Here is a 22,524-nt window from a genome sequence, read left to right as displayed (position 1 = left end):
CCTCCCTCCCTCCCTGCTGCAGGTGTTCAAGGAGAAGCTCTATGGGAAGAAGTATGTGTGGTTCCTGATAGGCTGGTACGCAGACAACTGGTTCAAGATCAAAGACCCAGCTATCAACTGTACGGTGGAGAACATGACGGAGGCCGTGGAGGGACACGTCACCACCGAGATCGTCATGCTGAACCCAGAGACCGTCCGCGGCGTCTCCAACATGGTGGGAACGCGTGATTTTTATGATTATATTAGAGAGACAATAAGTCATCTTTGTCTTAATCATCAGCAGCAACATCAGCCGCTTGTGTGATCCTGTAATTGATAAAGTGCGAGTCTTACATCAGACTACAAAATACCTCAGCCACTTACTGTAGGTCCAGGGTGTTTAATGAGCTTTTGATGACATCAAACAGAGAAACACCTGTGCTTTGTCATACAGTACACATGGGAAATGGAGTTCCCAGGTGTATTTCTCAAGGTCAGAAAACATGGGAAACTGCACAAATACGATACAATAAGAATAATCACATCTAAGAAGTATTAAAAGCAAAGACAGTGTTGTACAAACATCTGCAAACCCACCATGAAGTACATACAACCCTCAAACATATCAGTAAATCTCATTATCTCTCTTCTTGAATAACTGATTACACTTTAATGAGAAAAAAAAACAAAAACTCAGACACTCAGAAAAAGGAACAGATTGGTTTACACCAATTATCACCTGTGTTTTGCACCCAAAAGGTGAAAAGAAAAACGGGGATTAAGTGCAACTGCGACGCTGCTCATGCACCGGAGTCTCCTCGCTAATTAAAAATAAACTACAGAGTGTTTGCTCTCGGGAACGGTGCTTTTTATTTAACCTATTTGGCAATACCCACAAAATAAGCATGTAGTCATTGACATCGTGAGTATGTTTGTACGCTGATGCGAACAATCGTAGTCTTTATAAAATAAGTCCTAAAATACAGTGTAATGCTATTTTTTGCTATTTTTTAAAATTTCTTCCCACCTTCTTCCTGCCATGTCTTCCTCCTCGGATCTGATGCAGTTTGAGCTATTTATCTGCCTTATTTGTTAAATAGATCGTTTCCAATGTACTCAAAACACTAATTTGCCTAAAACAGTGATTTTAATTACACAGTAGTTTTCCTGCTACATACATTGTTGAGTCAATTTGTTTAAATAAAATAACTAGACATGTGATTTATTACAGGAGACAGAAAAAACAATGTGATATTCATTACTTTTATGTGTAACACTTGAAACACACATTAAAGTTCATTTATATGTTATAATCGAATGTAAATGTGAAAGGTTTATGTATGCATCGACATTGATTTAATTTAATCAGAGTCAGTAAATGTATTCACATTGACTCAACACTCTGTGTGTGAGACACTTGAAGTGATTGTTTAAATTATTTTTCGATCGTCGATGGAGTTTCTTTGAGTCAATCAGAAACTGACAACAATAACGTCATGGCTTCAGTGACCTGAATCAATAATTAAACACGACCTCATGCTGTGTCAATACGCGCTAACTCCGAAACGTATATTTGTTTCAGAAGAGGTTTGATTTCCTGCATTTTTTCACATCCATCAAAGGCGTTTATTGGGTTGTTTGACTGCTCAGAGCCACCGTAGTGTGATGAAACGTTGTGATAAAGTCTGATAAAACAGACAACCGCCACAGGACAACGACTGACCATGATCTTGACCAACATCTGTGGTTCCAGGTGAAACTCGCACGTGCTTTCCGACGGCACAATTAGGATTAAGTATGTGATGTGCTGTGTGTGTCATGACATCTTGAAATAGGCCTGGAGGCGATCAGGATTCAGCAGCTCCTTTATCAGCAGGTGAATCTCCCCTTGCTCTTGTGTTCAGGAGTAGATGGACCCAGTTATTTAACTATTTATTTATTTATTAGGACTACAAAGTCGTCTCCTTTCTGTCTCATATTGCAAATTTTCACAAACACAGAAAAATGAACGCATCAGACTCGGTGTGCAAGGTTTGTGTGTGTTTTTATCGGATGACGGATTAAAAAAAAACACAGACGAAAAAACAGACAGGTGTGAAAAGGCTTTAAGTTTCATCAATCACTGATCGAGGGTGGAAACATGGATGTCGCCCTCTTTCTGAGCGCCTTCCTACATAATTTCTGCCCTGCTTAGCTTCTCAGTTACCTGTCGTTCTCGGCTTCTCTTTCGCCTGTCGCTCTCCCCTCTTTCACCTTCTCTAATCCTCTTAAACTGTCTCTTCCTCTCTCGGTCTCTCCCATTGTTCGACCTTCTCTGACTCTGCTGGTCTTGCGGTGGATCATCCTTTCATTCTTCTTGTTTACCCACCTCGCCTTCCCCTTCTCCTTATCATTTCCCCATCCCCACCTTTTCCACCATCCCCCCTCCTCGGTCTCCCCGCGCCCCTCCTTCCCTCTCTCGCACTTCATCAGCAGCTGTTGTTTATATTCATACAGCACCTGCCACTACCTGCTGATTTAGCTGTTGACGTGCTGCTCAACGGGTGATAAGAATTACAGCCAGAACTCCTGCTCATAGACAATCTATTCAAATTCAATTTCCAAGTTTGAAATTGGCATATTTTTTTCGAGATAGAGCAGTCAGATTAAGCGAGTGTGCCGATGCTGCAGGGTCTGCAATAGCACATTGTCAGCTAGTTTTCAGAAGGTAGTGGTGGATTTAAATGCCAAATGCCAAGGTGGAATTTCAATGAGATGAATTTGACATAACTGAATTGGGAGTGTGTGGGCCTAATTGGCCTCAGAGCGTCCGCAGGGACACCACGGTGATTGGTAGCAATAATTCCCCATCACACATGTATCCTCGCTTTCTGAGAACACGTTTGTTGGTGTTTAATTAGCCGACAGAAACATTTCTAAACAGCCTGATTATAGACATGTGAGAAAAGGGACACGTTGGTACAAAGTTGAAAGTCACTTCTGAGATTTTCTGTTTTGTTTTGTAAGATTCCTACATTTTTCATGAGCAACTTATACAGATGTGAGTGTATTACACTTGAATCAGATGTAAATTAAAAGCAAGAAAATAATAAACTTCATCATAAGAACCAATACACTCTAGAAACAATATAATATTTTTATTTAGGGTTACTACTACAATAGGTTTACATGTTTTACTGCTCAAAACACACATCCATTGTCTCTCAGTCCAGTTCTGCAGCACTGTACTCCTCCTGTCTCTGTTTGAGCTCCTGTCTCTTTAAGGCCCCTCCCTCCTGAATACCCAGTCTGCTCTGATTGGTCAGCTTGCACACCTCTGACCCAACACCGCTAACAACAACAGAGCAGCTATGCTTAATTAATTCTTACGTGCCACAAGACATTAATTATGCAAACGTTTGACATGGTGACGTAGTGTGATGTCACAAAGTCTGACGAGGCGTTTCAGGAGCAGATCTTTCTGTGGGAGAGTGCAAACTTTTTAACGCTCGAGATCTTTTTACATGCAGAAGGAAAGGGAAAAAATGATAAAACATAAGTCTGCTGTCAGGTATTGAACCTGTAAACATTTTTGCTAGAATAGTTCAACATTTTGTGGAAGACGCTTTTGTGCTTTATTGCCAAAAGTTCGATGAGAAGATTGATGCCACTCTCATGTTCGTACACTAAATATGAAGCTTAAGCCAGCAAGCGATTAGCCTAGCTTAGCATAAAGTATGGCAACAGGGGGAAACAGCTAGCCTGGCTTTGTCAAATAATACAAATAGACCTGCAAGCACCTATAGAGCTCACTAATTAACATTTGAGATTTTGTGTGTTTAATCCATACAAAGAGTATTCAGTACATACAGTATGAGGGGTTGTAGGTTTTACCGGGAGTTGCATGTGACTGCAGTAGATGAGGCTGCAGTTTCCTCTGGACATTAGCCACGAGCAGCCTTAAAACATGCTGTATTAGCATGGCTCTTATTCGGACTCTCTTCCTCCCTGCGGCGATCCAGCTGCTCAGGTTGGATGGTCGCTAGGCGCAGCTGGCCGTGATGGTCTCATAGTCTGCTGCTCTTAATTCAAAACACCTGCTTTCTTTTCCACTGCTGATGACTGTATTTCTGCCATAGGCAGTACCTTTCAGCAATAAAGTAAAAAAAAAAGTTAGACAGTTAGAAAAACAAAAATGTAGCATAATTTGGAGGAGCTGGTCACTGCATTTTCATCTGCCACCGTTGCCAGAGTTGTCAATTTGGCAGCACTGAAGCTAAGCTAATGGCCTGTTGGCTCCAGTTCCACATTTAGCGTAGTGGTATCAATCCTTTTACCTAACTCTAATATTGTTAAAAATGTCAAATCTGTTCCTAGCTGTGAATGCCAAAGGGCTCTTCTGTTTAAAAATATTTTTGGCAGGATATGTTCTTATAGGACATATGTTGGCCTCTTGAGTGGTCCAGGTGGTCTCCGGTCAGCTCTACTGCCCCTTAAAGAGCCCTCAGGCTGGCCCAAATGCCTGCTTGTCAGCCCAAGATGACCCTAATGCCTCCCTGACTGGTCATGTCATTTACCAGTCCGGCCGTTACCGCGACAAACCACCCGCTCTCTGCTGCCACCCATTGGTCAGTGTTGTGTAAATCGGCTAAATGCTGTTTACCCAGAATCTCCTGTCTTGCACCGAAGAGGACTGAACTATGCATGTACGAAGCTAAGATTTTTGTGCGCCGGACCGGAAACATGCCGCCTTTTAGTAACTTTCCTATTCCTGTAGGACTTACTCCAAAGGTGTTCCAGATGATTCTCCACTGCTTCCCTTTCACAGTCTCTTCTTCTTTGCCAGTATAGACATGTTATATCTAAAAATAGAAATATCAAAAATCCTCTTAATATTATCTTTATTTGAAGCATTGCATTTCTTCACAAGGACTCCTCTTTGATATCAACTCTGTCCTGTTTCTATCAGACATCACAGGAGTTTATCGCCGCCTTGATGTCTCGTCTGGGTGGGATGAACCCCGAGGAGACCGGCGGGTTTCAGGAGGCCCCTCTCGCTTACGATGCAGTGTGGGCTCTGGCCCTTGCCCTCAATAAGACTGTGGCTCCGCTGAAGGCCAAGGGCCGACGACTGGAGGATTTCAACTATAACAACCACGACATCACCTCCGAGATCTACAGGGCCCTGAACACAAGCTCCTTTGAAGGTGTTTCGGTGAGTGCCTACAACAATATGCAGTGTTTTGTTCAGGTATTTTGGCTGCTGTGTTTTTGACTCTGCAATTCCAGTTCTTGCTCTTCATGATGATCAAACGATGTCAACGCTCTCATTTCAAATCGCTGTGCCTGATGTGTGATATGTACATCTGTGTGGCTGGAAGGAACAGATGAAAAAATGTGTTAGATATCACAGACAGTGATGTAGCAGTTCACCAAAACTCTTCTTCTCAAAGAGTGAAAATCTTTCTGATAGAAATGTGCAATGTTTCAATATAAATCAGTTTTTTTAATACTGATCAGTAAGAGCAGATCACAGTCTGCAGACTATTTGATGTACCACGACATGACTGCATATTAGCCCATCGTTTGTGCTTGACACTCGATTATTTTCTCGATTAATTGATTTGTTCTTTGGTCTATAAAATGTGAAAAAGGTGAAAAATGTTGATTAGTATTTCCTAAAGCCCAAGATGTCGTCCTTAAATGTCTTATTTTGACCACAACCCAAAGACATTCAGTTTATTGACATAGAGGAATAAAGAAACCAGAAAATATTCATATTTTTTAAGCTGGAATATGAGAATTTTGACCTTTTTTCCTCAAACTAAATCAAATTTTACGCTCAAAAATATTTATCCAGCGTTTTACGGCTTCTTTCACAATGTAAGCTTATGGAAAAAAGTCTTTTTGGACCACAGTGCATCACGTGACGCTGTAATTACACATCTTGGCCACTACGAAAGTTAGCTTCAAAGCCTGCCGCTCTTCTTGGGGGCTTGCCAAGGATTGCTAGCAAAGACCAGCAGTTGTTGGCTACACTGGTGATATGCTGCTCCCCTATGATTTTGGAGCCATAGGCCATATTCTTTAAATGATACATTTAAGTGTCCTTCCATTGTGCTTTTTCTGGTAGGAGGTTGTAAATCATTGAGATGTGAGTTGGCTGGAACGCAGCTAAGCTAACTGTCTGCTGGCTGTAGCTTCATATTTAGTGTGCAGACATAAGAGTGGCATTAAATCTTGTCACCTAGCCCTTGGGCAAGAAAGAAAATATTTATCAAAAGGTCACACTACTCCTTTAAGGAAGAAGTTAATCATTTGCAGTAAGAAAAAAACAAAACGTCCTCCTGTCTGTGTCTCAGGGCCAAGTGGTGTTTGACGCCCAGGGTTCCAGGATGGCGATGACTCTTATCGAGCAACTGCAAGGTAAAAACACTCCCATGCTGTCCTCCCACAGTTGTTGTATTGCGGAACCTGTGCTGAGCAGTAAACTTCACTCATCCATCAAAAAAATCACCGCTGACTAAATTCATCACGTATCGATCGTCGCTTTCAGCCCATTTCAGTGCAAAGCCTCGCTTTCGGGGGGCGGGGAGGAGGGGGGTCGTCCAGGCCTTCACTGCGATTGGTCTGGATGTCCTATAATTGCACATGCGAGCGGGGCCGAATGCAGGAATGTGTTGACTGTAAGCTCTGCTCTAATTGGGCACAAGCCATCGTTTTAAGCCGTTTCTGGAAATGGCATCCTATTTGTCACCAGTGACTTAATGAGTTTCCCCGCGCAGGATAAGGTTGAGGATTATTTTCTACCTCTGTTCTCTTTGGCGTCCTAAAGGATGAAAATTTATAATCCTGGCCCTTTCCCCTCACACTCTGTCTCATATTTCCTGTTGTGGTGTCGAGGTAATTTGACATCCACAATGAGACGACCTGACTTGCATCCCTGAATCACTGTGGGTCCTCATCAGTATTCCTGGTCAAGACCGCCACATAAGCTCCTTTTTTTTCTCCCCCCTCCTTCCTTTTCTCCTTCTTCTCCCCTTGGTGCGTCTTTGTTTGTCCTTCTTTATGCACCTTTTCATTCATCCCTCACTTCTTTTTATCTGTTCATTGTGTTTTATATTTCTGAACCCACAAGTTCCAATAACATGAAAGCGCAGGAATAATAGACAAATAGCTTAATAGTGGTCGCATGAATATGAATATTTATCACTTCTGTCGAGATTTGTTGTATTGTTTGAAAACATGATCCGCCACAACACACCAGGGGAGGAAATGAATTACACAAGCAAAACCAATTAAATTTTTATCTTTCTTCGTGACTTCTGTGGTTTTGTTTCACTCTCTCAATCTGTTTCTCCTGTTTCTTTCTTTTCCAATCACACAGGAGGCAGTTACAAGAAGATCGGCTACTACGACAGCTCTCAGAAAAACCTTTCCTGGTTTGGCAATGATGTTTGGATAGGTAAGATGGAGTTCATGACACCCAGCTTCCTGCGTCTGTATTTGCGTCCCGTCTGTCTCGCTGTGAGTCAACAGGGTCACATCTTTGTGCTGTGACATAAGACCTCCTCGGTGTGGCTTAATTTAGACTTCCTCACTGTCTAAATTACATATAATCAGGCTGGATTTTTTTCTAACCGCTTGTTTGGATGAAGCTAGTTATTTGGAAGCTGACGTTTGTCCAAAATGAGCCGCCTGCACACTCACCGTCCAACATGTGTTAAAAATGTTGGTGCAGCAGATGCATAGTAATCAAACCAGGCAGCAGCTAGCTTTGATTCGCTAACCCAGGAGTTTTCACTGTGGGGACCCCCCGCAGACAAAATCAAAGCAATTGTACCTTCCAGACACAGCCTCCTCTGGTGAGTCAGCTGTCGGCTTCAACTTGAGCCCTGTTGTTTTTTCAGTCTAGATTTGTTTATTTTAGCCAAGTCACACGTTTAAATGTATGCCGAATTAGCCATTAGCACTTGCTGTCTGCAATTCTCACCTGTATGTACAGGCAACTATCACTGGATCATTGAGATACTGAAGTGAACTTAAAATTCGATGTTTTATTTGTGTGTCTATGAGTTCTGTGTCTATGTTCTGATTTCTAAGCAGATTTATGGATGTTTACTCGTGACGGATATTTGAGATAATGATATCCTCAGTGAGCGCAAGTCGCACTCAATCTAAAAAAGTGCAGTGTGTGTGTGTGTTCAGAGCATGTGTGTGTATGAAAGTGAGTGTTCACCGAAAACTGAAAATTCAGTCATTATCGACTCACCCCCATGCCAATGAAAAGTGAAGATTTGTAGTCCACAAAACATTTCTGGAGCTTCACAGCAAAACAGCGTTGCAGCGTTCTCCTCAACAAGTAAAGTAGATGGAGGCTAGAAAACGTTAATAAACAACCAAGCAATAACATGAAAACATGAAATCCCAGCTCCATACAGCTTGTTCAGCGTAATCCAAGTCTCCAGAAGCCCTGAGATCCCAAATTGATTGGAGAGGACGTTATTTAAGCCCTTTCCTAAACTGAAATCTTCACTGTAGCTTCTAAGCTAAAAGCGTTAGTGTGCACCCCGTCTGGAGTGAGTACACGAGCTCGACCACATGTCAAGGCTGTAATTAACGTCTTTTCAAGTCATTTGGGATGTCAGGGCTTGCAGAGACTTGGATTTTGCGAGCCCTATAAAGTTTTATTATGTTTTAAAACAAAACTCCATCTACTTGAGTTGTTTGGCAGAAAGCTGCAACACCAGTGTTTCCCACACATAGACTTTACTCGGGGCGGGCCAACCAGGTAGATTAACAGCCACCCAGCTATATTTTGAGATCCTTTTTTTACTTTTGCCTCCCCTCAAAAGTAAAAATCTCCCCTCGCTCTACGCCTCCCGTCTACTGACATTTGCACACACTCTGCAGAGACCAGACACACACTGAGAGACAGAGAGAAATGTTCTCTGGTAATACAACCGCACTGATTGTGTAGCTCTACTGATACCGTTGTTTTGTAAAAATATGTAAGCGCACTCGGTTGTTGCGGTGTCATTCATCACCATGTTGGTTTCAGTAGTTCGGATCGACTGAGTCATTAACAACAAGCTTCCTCCACATGCGGCTCACCTGCTGTTGTGAAGATCTAAAACACGATGAGTGTTTTTTGGGGCGACTTTGGGTGATTTTTGAGGCTCATTCTCTGCTTGTCAAATACCTCCATTCGCCATCATCCACAACCACAGGCGCACCACAGGCACACTCACTGTGTGGGAAACACCAAGCTCTGTTTTTTCTTAGAAATGTTTTGTAGACTACTTCGGAGTAGAACTTTTCCATTAATTTTTGAATGACTCGTGACTCAGTTATAAGTCATGAGTTATGACTGAGTGTGACTTTAGTGGCAGATTGCAGCAGTCTTTGAAAGTACCTTAATTGCCTCCATGAGCTGTGTGTCACCGTCACTGCTGCAGCTCCCACTCCTGATTGTGATGGTAAGTGGGCCAAATCAGCACACCAAATACAATAACTTCCAGTTGTTTTACCAAATGTCGCCTTCACCCGAGTACATTTCCCTCACGTCTCTCCTTCTGCACCCCAAGCTTCACAGTGTAAAAACCTAGTTTTAAACCCCTGGGCTAACTCACCCAACCAAACTACGAGTTCATTTTTACATCATTCTCCTGTTTGAAGGAGCTCGAGTTCACGTCACACAAACCAGAACCGACTCTCTTAACTCCTTCTGCCCATATTCTAGTTTGCTGTGAAAAGCTATTACTGCTGATTTGCCGCAGACACCAAGACCAATTCTGTGGTTGTTTACTGGCCCGTCCCTCCCTGGAGAGGTGACATACTTGTGCCTGGACAGAGTGTGCCACTAATCAATCCTACACGCCTCGGTGGCCCGTAGAGAGCTGCCTTTTTTTAGGCTTTTAAGGAAATGATCTGTTGCCAGAGCTTAACAGAACTCAGAAGAGGTAGTGATTCCAGGTCAGCGTCAGTGGCGAGGGACGAGTGACCTGTATGCATGTAGGCAGCATGTCTTTCACGAGGGCCGGCTGCCAGCTCTTTAGTTTGGCTTGTTGCAACGTGACAGGCTTCAGTGTTAGCCCATTTAAAACCCGCCGGGCTGAAGCTGACTCGCTCTCCAACTTGTCAGAGGTGAGTTTTGTTTACCTCGCTTTCGCCTTGCTTCCTCTTTTGGAGCCCGATATAGTTTTTTTTTGCTGTTTACCAAATAAAGACGCATCCAACTGACATCTACTTGTTGTGAGGAAATGAGTAATTTCCTGCTCTCTGGAGCTGACTCAGTTTTGGGGAAGTTTTTTTTTTATTTTGACAAGGCGGGGGGGCGCGTTTGATTTGCTCCACGCTGACAGGGTGGAGCGCACACAGGGGCTCTCAGCTTAACCCCTCCGCTTGTTTTCCTGTGTGTTAACCACCAGGCGCCTCCCTGCCTCACTTTCTCACTCTCTTCACGGTCGCCCTAACAACCACTTCAGCTCAGCTCTGCCTCTAATCGCTGTGGCAACTGTTATAGAGCTGGGTCTCCATGGCAACACCCTGTCCTGATTCCTTGATCAAGGACGGACAGTTGACACACATGCACACACATACGCAGACATATGCTCACACAGCGTTTAAGTAATAATCTCGAAGATTTGGATTTAAATAAACGTCTGTTCAGTCACGATATATCACACAATGGTGATCCTGCCTTCAGGCTACTGATGAAAGTATTGCAATATTTATATACTATATACTGTATTAGCAGTATTACACACTGGTGTTCTGTGGTGACATTCCTGCAAAAAATGCTCTATTGAGTTACTGTCAGTAGGTGATCTGAGGGGGGGAGGGTTAGAGGAAGGAAGAAGAGGACGTCATTGTTAGCAAAATGACCGAAATGTGTCTCCCTTGTTAACCTGCAATGTCCTCTCCTCTCCCCTGAGATCACTAATAGGCAGACTGCTGTTCTGGTCCGAACCCAGACACCGTCCTTTCACAGACCGGGACATATACCTGATATTTTGTTGAACATTATCACATTCTCACAGAGCGTTTACTTCCCAGCTTTTCTTGCCTTTATGGCTCAAGTGGTACAGGAAACTGACACACCGATCGCGTGCATCGTAAAGCACTCACGTGATGCTACTCAGCCAATCAAACCTGTGTATTGCGTTAAGCGCAGTGATTCAAGTCAGACAGACGAGAGACGAGACGAGACACGACAGTCGGAAAAAAAATTAACAGTGAGAACGGAGCTCTAATCAAGCACAAACTCTTAAATGTTCATTCATCCCACGGGCAGTTCGAAATGAGTGTGACTCATATCTGAATCCATAACGATTATTAAAAGCGACAATGTGAAACGCAACTATTAGACAAAGCACAAAGCATGTTTAACATCCATCATGTTAGAATTTCACAAATCACCTGCTCGTTTACTGCCGATGCCAACCGAACATTTCAAACTGCTGCAGCTCCACGTTTAAAGCATTTAAAGAAGTTACAGGAAATGTTTTAAGTGAGATTAGCATTGAACAGTCATTTTTTGACAATGGATCAGTTTGTAATAATGCAGGGTGTTATGGAACAAGAAGGAGCAGTCACAGCGATCTGCAGGCGACACATCTCCAGCTTCTCTTCACTGCACCCTGCTGTTCGCAGACTCAAATCATAAATCAGATCAAAGTTGCTCAGAATGACAGAAAAAGGCCAATTATTGACTTCTTTATTAAAACAACAATAATTTGCTTGGCTGCACCGAAACAAGTAAAGTATTAAACTACACTTGCAGTTACCAGCAGTAACCACAGGTGTTACCAAATCAACTACTGTAGGACTGAAATCTTATAGATTAGACCTTTAATTACTGCTATTATACACATATACATTATTTAATATTTTTTTGCATCATAACATGGTCATAAAACTTTATTTTATAGCAGCTTTTGTATAGTCCATGGAAAATGGTCCATGCAAGTCCATTTATCATTTACTTTTTATAAATAGCTCAAAGTATTTCAGGTGAAATTGTTTTATATAATAAAGAATTTAAACAAATTAATTTTAATAAAACACAGAAAATCAAAAAAAAGGTTAGAATGATGAGAATAAAATTTAAAATAAGAAGTAAGAAAACCACTACTGTGTGTAGTGAGCTACACAGCATGAGAGGCTGTGCTCAGTCCATGAGGTTTTCTCTCGCTACAGTACGTGCGCTCTTTAACTTGTCATATACAGTTTGTGACGACTCTAGGTCACTGCACATCAATATGCTGTGCATGCTGTAACTGCACAGGTGGGCAAACCTTCTCATAAATAACACAGTTTCTTTTATGTCAGATGAATAATTGGGATACCGTAAATTGAAGCGTACATATGTAGGGTTTGAACAGTTGAATTCAGTTTCCTCAGATATTAAACGCATTAAAAGCTGTAGACAGTGATGTTGGTTATAAAATGTTTTGTATCCGATTGAAAGCTGTCAGGAAATGTTATTCAACTATAAACTAAGTCAAAGTTAAAACAGTGGATTGTTCTGTTAATACTGCTCTCTGCAGTAACTCGAGGCTTGTCCTTTTATCATGTGCAAGTGTTGATTTTAGGGAAAACTTGGACTTGGCAGTGATGGTTGCCTGGTTGCCATTGGCAACCATTTTGAGAAATTGGCGAATAGTTCCTGGCCTTCGGTCGCAATCAGTGACAACCACTTTTCAACACGTATAATAGGGACGGCAAACACCAAAGATGCACCACAAAATAACTATATTTTTAATATTTGTTGCATTATAGATATATAGATACTGTTGTTACATTCAGAACCAGAACCAGACAACGCTGCACGTGCATTGGTACGTTTACCGTGTGCACGCAGGCATCTGTTTTAGAGACAATAGCAAAGCAACCAGGGACAGCAAGATGTCGAAAAAAATGTCCAGTGGCTGGAATTGCTTTAAAATGTGCAAAGATAACCCTCAACAAGTCGAGTGCAAGATATGCTAGATAAAGAAACTGGCATATCACAAATCTACTACGAGTTTGGCTGATGAGCGGAGACATCTTGCATTTCTTTTATGACGGACATATTATGGCTTCCGTCGTGTCACGAGATGACATAATTCTCACTGATGCCCCAAAAGTGGTATTTTTGGAAAAGTCTCTCCACTGGTTTTCCGTCATAATTTCATATTTTCATACAAACATAATGATATTTCACTCCATGTGGTTATAAAAAGGTCTTGAAAAGTCTTCACTTGAGCTCTGCGAGTGCTGCAGAATCCTTCTTACATCGTCATCCCTCAGCCAGATGACACCAGATACACATCGGTTGTGTGACGCGGGTGACAAGCATCTAAACAGAGCATGATGGGCGTCTTGACACCCTGCGACCCTCGAGGGTGCGACAACTCTGACACTTCCCTCTGACATCTGACACATCAGCTCCACGCGATGCTGACAATCCCGCTCAGCTTCCACTCTGACATGCACACACACTCTGTCCCTCTCCATCCCTCTCCTACACAAACTCCACACACACTGTATACATGCATTAATGCTCCGCTGCACTCATATTCACCCTCATGTTTACTGTATACTATGCTCCTCACATATGCAATATATATACAGTTGGCATATGCGTACTCGGGAGCGCAAATGGACGCGCAAATCTGCAAGCAGGCCCATATTTAGACAGACAGTCGGGGGCTGTTGAGGGTATAAACAGGCTCCCTGTCCATCTGCCCCTCTTTGAACCTTAACTCTCGCTGAGGAATTCTGCTGGAAGCTGCACAAGCATGAATAATTGGGTAGTTTATAAAAACCCTGAAGCTACAACTCGTACAGTAATTAACACCAAAGTTGTATTCTTACTTACTCCATCACATAACGCTATAATAGCGACTGAGACTGAGTTACGACTCATTGGTAACAGTTCATGGTCGTATATTTTACCCCTCTGCGCCTTTTATCAATATTCCATGGAGGTTGTGGAGTTCATACGCTGATAGAAAAAAACCTGTATGCCGTGTATATGTGTCCGCTACTGTGTATAATCAATATGAAAAAACACTCTTGACACCTGTGGCATCATCTCAAGCAGTATTTTCATTCAATGCATTAAGCGAACAGACAGAAACATGGTGACAAGTGCATAGCGAGTTCTTGTTGGTGAGTTTTTGTGTAACTTGCTGAACATCAATTCCCAGGGTGGAGGTCAGAGTACAGCACCTTCACTCCTGTGTTTGCATCCCGTATGAAACTATACATCTGTGACCTTTTCCTGAACCTTAACAAACTGCTGTTTCATGTTAACCACGTTAAAAGTCAAGTTCACCAAAAAAATTTAGACTTTAGTTATTATCTACTCACCAGAGTAGTTCATGTGAGCGGAGCATGAGCGAGCAGGAGGATTTTTGGTTGGAGTGCAGAGCAGCTTTTTTTTTAAACGCTTGATTGTCGCATCATCTCCCACTCCATCCCGCTCCAATTTTCGCTCCGGTGCCACTCTCACCATGAGTCCGAGGCATGCCCGACGTTGAAATAAATCACTTGTACTTGGAAAAATGTGGTATCTGCCGCTCAGTCATTTTGGTTGCCAGGCGACAGTTTAAGCTAAAATTGAAATAAAACGCAGATATTTTTTTTCTGTTTGTGTTTTTTGGAAACGAGCAGTGAGCAATTTTAGTGAAATCTGAGTGGAGCACAGAGTTTTTCGAATCTGATGATTCTTTGCAAAGTTCTGTGTCATCGTTCTGATTTCTGAGAAGATTTATGGACATTAGTTTGCAATGAATATTTGAGTGAATGAGAGAGCACTCAAGGTAAAAGTATATGTGTTAAGAGCCTGTCTTTAAGGAAAAATCTAATTTCTTGCAAAGATTTCTGGAACTTCACCGTAAAACAATTCTCCTAAATAACTGAAGTAGATGAAGACTTGTTTTAAAACATAAAAAAAAATTTAAAAACAAAACAGAAATGACTCCATACAGCTCGGCCGGTGTAATCCAAGTCTCCGGAAGCCCTCAGATCCCAAATTGATTTGAAAAGACCACATTTACACCCTTTTAAAGCCAAACTCTCCACTGTAGCTGCTAAGTTAAAGCCACAATTCAATCAATTTGAGATCTCATGGTTTCTGGAGGCTTGGATTACGTTGTACGAGCTGTCTGGAGCCATTTTCTGTTGCTTTCATTTTAAAACAAGTCCCCATCTACTGTAGTTGTTTAGGAGGTTGCTAAAATGCTAATATGTTGTGAAGCTCCAGAAAAAAAAGGTTGTGTAGATGATGTCTGAATTTTCACTTTTGTGTGAACTTATCCTTTAATGTGTCTGTATGAAACACCACGGGGTGAGACAAAGTAGGGTTGGTAGCTTGTGATGAGAAGGTGTTGTCGATGATCAGGAAACGTCTTTTAACGACAGTACGTATGTGGATCCGTTGACTCAGCCATTTGATTCCTCGCTGAGTCGTTCTGTGTTGTCTGGAATCAAAAGTGTTCATAGTTGTTTCAAACCGCCACACTGGTGGTGACATGAGAAGCTGTCTGTCACAGAGACGGGGGGAACGCACGTGATGTCGTTTAAATATGAAGACAGTGCTCATTTTCAGACCTGGAGGACATTCGTAGTGTTCACACGAAAAGACAGACAGAAATAGTTGTGTCATAAAAGATAGCTCGAGAGACAAGTTTAAATCAGGGTGTGAAGTGGGTGTGAATGTGGGATCGTGGGAATGTCACGGAAACGATCAGAGACAAAGGTCTGGCACTGGAAAGGTGTGGGCTCCCGAAGCTATTCGACCATAGAAGAATCATGGCAGCTTGACTCTATTTGATTTTCAACTGTTGGGCGGTGCAGAGCAGTTTTTACAGGGTTGTGTGAATGATGTGAATGTCTATCGATGAAGTGATGATCTAAATGGGTCGGCCTGGCTTCACAAACCTCTTTGACCTTGGCTGAATGTCTGTCAGACGCTCAGCTTTAGCAAACAGGCATTTCTTGACAGCAATTTAACTTTAATGCTATTGATGTTTTTAAAGAAACATTTAACAGACTCCGGCTTTTTGTCGCTTCTTTCTTTAAACGAGTCAAAGAGAAAACAAGAGAGAGACAACACGGTTATGAAGAGAGAATTTATTTGGTACTTCAAGCATCCAATGTAATTTTGTGTAATTCTGTGTTAAGCGTTGATGTATATTGTACGACAGCTGCAGGCTAAAGTCTCTGTGATGAGCAGATATTGCATTCAGCAGTCTCTTATGACTCAGTCAAACATGCATCAGATTAGATGTGCGTCTAGTAATGTCTCAGAGGGCTCAGTGACTCAATCACAATGAGAAGTCCTGAGGAGTCTGGAGGTTCTACTTGATTGCATTAATTGGTACTCTAATTCAGTGGTTCCCAACATTTCTCTCTAATGTAGCCCCACAGCTCTGTCAGATGAACTTAAGTGCTCTTCATCGACACCACCAGTCACGATTAAACATGTTAATTTGAATTGATTTTTAAACTGGTTGTTTAAAGAGTTTCCATGCAGTTAAAGTGCAAATATTCAGTTCAGTTTTGTCAAGTTTGCATTTGCTCTACTTCCAACCAGGAGTGGCAGACTCTGGACATTTCAGCCATTTATCTGTTACTTTTAAGCTAAGTATTGCAACTGTATCTGATACTTTTAGCTGTCTGTTTACTATTTAAAGATGGTCGATGTAAGAATATTAGTTTAAAAGAGTCAGAAATGAACTAAAATCAACTGAAAGTGAAGAAATAACATTTAATGAATTGTGTTTCAGAGATATCTGCTAAAGTTCGCATGCTAACAAGCTAGCCTCTGAGCTGCTGAGTACTGTATTGCCTGTCGTCAAAGTGGCCTCGTTGGTCTCAGAGGCGGTGTTTGGTCTGGTCTCCGGCCCTGTGCACTGTGAGGCTCCTGAGCCCAGTTATGCTGGTCCCCACTAGCATTCCTTGCTAACTCCTCCCTGCCCCATGCCTGAAAACCTCCTCCCAGCAGTCCAACTCTCATGTGCGATGTAAACGTCCCCAACACTCCCCCGATGCTCCAGGTTCCAGTCAAGACCGCTAGCTGCACGGCTAACTGAGCTAACAGTAGCTATCGTCTGTAGCAGTTAGTGATTGCTCTGGTGATATGTTGTCCCCTATTTGTTTAGAGGTGGATTCTTACATAAAGCACCTTTTAGCATTGCTATTAAAGTCTTTAGTTTATCTGCTTGCTGTGAGCTATGTGGCGTTCAGTTGTTACAGTTGACTCACTAAGTGGATATTTGCACACAAATTAGTTGAGCTTCTCTTCGATCTTTCCTTGCCAACTGTAGAAGTTCCCCCCCGGGGGGTACAAATAATCCCGGGTTGGGAATCACTGCTTTAATGAAGTACGCTTGTTAGTTTAAGATTGTTGGCTCGAGCTCCGGACCAGCAGGATAAATCCGGGCGGGGGAAAGTGAAACAGCAACACTCGGCCCTCCCACATGACTGTTGCTGAGTTGCCCTTGAGCAAAGCATTTAACCCCTAACTGCCCCAGTGGAGCTGCTCATTGGCTGGCAGATAGGACAGTGTGAATGTGTGTAACTGTAATTTTAGCTGCAAAACATTCAGGTACTCTCAGCCAGTATTGATTGGCATTGTAACACTCTTGTTTGAGGAGCAGAAAAAGGGAAGATAGTAGAGCTCAAACCAACAAATAGTTTCTTCATTAGAGCGTTTCTTTCATTAATCGACTAATATTTTAGTTTTAAAATGTCACAAAATATGAAAAATGCTTTTTATAGTTTGCAAGAGCCACCTTCAGATGTCTTGTTTTGTCTGGCCAACAGTCCAAAACCCAAAGATATTTCATTTACTATCATTTAAGCCCAGAAAAAGCAGCAAATCCTCACATTTTAGGAGATTCAACGAGCAAATTTTGTGCATTTTTGCTTGAAAAATGACTGAAACAGTCACATGATTATTAAAAATAATTGCAGATTAATTTTCTTTCAATTGGCCAATTAGCCAAACCCAAATATTACTACGTATGAATATCAATGAGTCACATTATTGGACTGCGTGACCACAAACAAACACACTGTCGTTATTTTTCGAGTGAATCTCTCATGCACTGTGCTGCTTCTGGAAATAACAATGTGTATTAATCCACCACAGAAAATAGTCCCCAGCAAAGGCACTACACGCTCTAAAAATGCTAAACGCTGCAGTCACCAGATGTTTTTGGAAATAATTTCACCTTTTTTTAACAGGCTACAATTCAAAATTATATATTTGTGAGCTTCAGTAGGAACCAGTGGGCTTGGGGAGGGGCAGGGAAGGGAAGTCAGAACATTTTGTGAGATGGATTAACCAAAAGTTGTTGTTTTTTTTGTCTTATTTTATTGTCTTACTGTGGTTTTGTCCAGTTCAGGTAGACATACTATTGTGTCCATCCATATATGAGTTATAAGTGAATTTATAATAGTTATCATTCAATCAAAACCGTCAGATGGGATGTGTGATTGATTGAGAGAAGACGGCACCAGAAGCATTTTCCCTTTTCACATTTCTTTCTCTTATTTTCTCCGTTCAGGCGCTGGACCTCCGGCTGATCGGACGGTGGTGATCGAAGAGTATAGGTTCCTGTCTCAAAAGCTGTTTGCGGCGGTGTCCGTCTTCGCTGGCCTCGGCATCCTGCTCGGCATCGTGTGTCTCACCTTCAACATCTACAATGGCAACGTCCGGTGAGTTTGCTCACGCTGAATGAGAATAATTCCCAGGCTATGATTGATAAACCTAAAATATTGTATGTGCACTCATTAAAGCTGCAACTATAAGTCAATTAATCGGTTAGTTTATCAGAAAATTAGTATTTTTAGAAACGATTAATCGTTTAAGTCCATTTTTAACCTCTCAAATATCAGAATTTGCCACATTTCTTGGTTCTACATGATATTGAATTGAATATTTTTAGCACCTGGTTTTCTGAAGTTTTAATCTATTAATCTAGAAATAATTTAATTTAACTGAAAATTAAAATAGTTAGTTGCAGCTCCAGCATTCATTATTATACTGCAACATTTAGATGTGATGTTTTTTAAGTTGTTTGATTAGAGTGAGTTTAGTTTAGTGAGTTTTTTCGCTTTTCTACTCTTCCTGTTTGTCCTTCCAAGAGGCATCAGTAATGAGCGATATCTCGGATAATTTTGTAAATAAAGTTGTCCTCCAAAAGAGGAAGGTCATGGTTGAAAGGATTTTTTAAAAACCTGAAAATAATGAGAATTGACAGATGAATTAAATGGGGCATCAAAGGTTAAAGACATGGTTTTGTTACATGAAGGTCACCTGTTTGAGGAATTGCAATGGCTCCGAGAGGCGAATGGAAATTACTTCCCGTAACAACCTCCAGCTGCTCCAGCAGAGCCGATCTTTCACTGTGGTTGCACGAGTGTGAATGTGATTATGTGAAGGACGTGAGACAGAGGGAAAAAAAATATTCACATGCTCAACAGAGATCCCTCCCTCTTTTGAGGTTAATGTAAACACTGAGTGGCACCGCCGCTTCTTGAGTTTAGGGACTACAAAGTTTGTGATTTGGGTGTGGCTTCTCTCAATCTAGCAGCTGGATTCATTGTCGCAGCTTAAGCGTAGCCCTGGACCAAATGCAAATAGACTTTGCCTAAAAAATGCCTTTTGATCTTGGATTTCTAAGCTTAATACATGTCTGTGAACTTGGTGCAGCATATCTCTGATGTCTTTTAACAGTATTTTTATGTCTGACCGGGGTCAAAGTGATTTAAAGTCCCATAAATCCACGAGCTTATCGTGAGTTTTTCGGGAGAAGCGGGTGAGGTTTGTTCCTTTGGGGATCTCTGGCTGGCTCCAGTGTGGCAGTCAGGCCCTCTTCCAGCTTTGATTATATTTCAAACACAGTTTCACCGAGGGCTGCTCTCAGCAGCCAAAACACTATGAGTCAGATCAAATCAAATCAAATTTATTCAGTAAGCTGTTTTTACAAAAACAAGTTTGCCACCAACTGCCTCGTTAGGCGACAAAAATACATAACCGATTCATTTTAAAAACAAGAAAAAGTCAAACGCAATCACAGTCCTAGAGGAGCAATACTTTAGAAACACTGACACCCCTTTAAAACAGCTACAAACAATATTTTTATTATAACAGCGTTTCAAATTGAAAATGTCCAAACAACGCGTCAGTGTGAGAGGGGTCAGTCGTAGCGATAGAGAATTAACCCCTGAATCTTTACGGAGCCCACAGAGGTTCAGCTCGTTGTTGAGCTGTCCGACCCACAACTGTACTGTTTTGTTTCACTCTCACTGCTGTCATGTCAGCGTTTTCCTCTGCAGCAGGCAACTGTTTTCAGTGAAAAGGCTCTAAAAAGATCCCACTGAACACGACCTGCTCAGCAGCAAACAGAAGACAGACACAGTTATTGGTTAACTGGTGAACATAGTTGAGCATTCAGCAGCTAAAGATCGAGATGTTTCCCTCAGGAGGTGGTGGAGACCAAAAATGGAGCTAACAGAAGGTGAATATTGGACTGATTATATGTCTGTAACGACTGCTGAAACAATTGGCAAAAGGATCACAGAATATCTTCCAGTGATCTACAACATCAACAATAAAAATGTGATTTTAAATCATGCAACTTCTCTCATTCAAATATTCAACAATATCCGCATCCAAGAGAAAAAGATGATGGGTTTTCCTCTAATAATAGCCTCGATCAACTATAATTCAAAGCGACCACAAGCATGGTGCATAATAATGGAAGAAAGCAGCACTTGCCATTAGAAAATAACTCCTGCAGCACAATAATCATCATATATTCATGGTATATAACAGCATTAAAGGTTTTTTTGAGGTATGCAAGGTTGGACTAGGGGCCAGTGTGTATTCGTGTGTGTATGTATCCGTGTGATTGTGTGTTTGTATGCAGGCTGTACAGTAAATAAGCAGTGTGGCCTCAGGGCGACAGTAGGGCAGGTCAACGGGATGAAAGAATTAAAGACGCACCTACAGCTGCAGGATGAGCCCGAGCTGCAGAGCAGAGGAAAGCCGCCGTGCTGGGTGGTACGGTGCAGATTATGTTAAACACACGAGTCTTAAATCTGGAGTTTTTTGAGAATATTTTAACACTGAGATTATCTCTAATGTAGCATTTACATAAACACTTTGTCTTGACCGGGTAGAAATCACCGTGCTTATTTTTCTTATGGTAATCACTTTTTGCTTCATTATCCTTTAAGCTCCTGTCTTTACTTGCACGAACAGGACAGTGTACACGATGAGCGCAGCCACGCTTCAGAGCAGTGATAAGATGCAAAACTTTCATCTGATGTGAAACATGTAGGCAGAGAAAAGTGTATAAGGAGCTTAAGAACGCCCACATTGAATTGTTGCTGCCATGGTTGAATGACACAGCACATCCAGTGTATTAAAGGACCGGTTCGGTCATTTGACAAGAACAGCTCAGCTTTAATTGAATCTGGCCATACAGGTAGTTTGTCCGTCCAGGTTTTGAAATCGAGTACAGTGGAGGAGACTTGGCTCTCGTTTATGATGCATTTAAAAATTAAATTAGATTTAAAATGGAGCTGGGCAATATATCAAGATTATGTCGATATTGTGATATGAGAGTATAAATCATCTTAGATTGTGGATATCGTTGTCATAAGTGTGCCGTTCTTAAGATTTAATACTTTCTTGTTGTTTTCCAAGATCTTTCTGTGCTGTGCCACCGTCATAATTTACTTTCACTTTTTCCAGCTATAGGCAGCTCCTCCATTTCCTTTGTGCATTGCATTGTGGGAGACGAGTATCCATCAATGACACACTCATAAATCAACATTTAGTTTTCATACTGATTTAAGTATACTCCTTTCCTCACTGTGCTCATTTTACAAGTATGACCATGTAAAAACCTGCTTTAGAGCTGGTGTGCAGTCTGGACTCAGGACACAACTCAAACCTGCCGAACAACAGCATGTTAGCATTTAGCTCATTTCCTTCTTGGACCCACAGAGGCGTTAGGAAGGCTGCAGACTCTTAGTTTTGTCACCCAAAATGATAAAAAAACTGTTGTGGGATGTGATCAGAGGATTATCCAGAGAAATCAGCACATTGTTTCTGTGCCAGTTCACAATTAATTAGGAAGAAATTCCCCTGCTGCCGGGCTCAAGCTCGCAAAATAAAGCAACGGCTCCTCTTGCACTGAATTGAATTCCAACTGTTTTTTTGCCACTTCTGCTGCACGTAAATGTCCCTTTTCTCATTTGTTAGGTTTATGGTAAAAACTATACATTTAAACTGGAATAGCCAGAGCAATGTTCAGCATTTCAGAGTAATTAAAAACAGGCCAGCCTGTCTGAAGTAGGACATAAAGATGATAACATTTCAATTAAAAAACAATGGGAGAGCAATTAACAACAATTGATGGCATTTCTAACAGCTAACAGCAGGACCACCAACACAATTAACGCCCCTTTACCTGCAAATTCACAAATTGTACCTTTTAAGTATAAATAAGTAATTACCAGTGTTTTTCTAAACGTGTTTGTTTATTGTCTCCCTGT

General features: G+C 41.6%; 1 protein-coding gene across 1 annotated transcript in view; it reads left to right on the top strand.

Annotated features, from left to right (window-relative positions):
• Positions 1 to 22,524, top strand: part of gabbr1a (gamma-aminobutyric acid (GABA) B receptor, 1a) — an 88,037-nt gene that overhangs the window by 48,946 nt on the left and 16,567 nt on the right. The window contains exons 12-16 of the mRNA XM_084356686.1: positions 23 to 214; positions 4,928 to 5,173; positions 6,321 to 6,384; positions 7,346 to 7,423; positions 18,522 to 18,672. Of these exons, the coding sequence (XP_084212812.1) occupies positions 23 to 214; positions 4,928 to 5,173; positions 6,321 to 6,384; positions 7,346 to 7,423; positions 18,522 to 18,672 (731 nt within the window). The remainder of the gene's footprint in view (positions 1 to 22; positions 215 to 4,927; positions 5,174 to 6,320; positions 6,385 to 7,345; positions 7,424 to 18,521; positions 18,673 to 22,524) is intronic.

The sequence above is a fragment of the Pagrus pagrus genome (assembly GCF_965226575.1).
Source record: "Pagrus pagrus genome assembly, chromosome: 7".
Taxonomy (NCBI): Eukaryota; Metazoa; Chordata; class Actinopteri; order Spariformes; family Sparidae; genus Pagrus; species Pagrus pagrus.
This window is presented reverse-complemented; position numbering and strand designations above follow the sequence as displayed.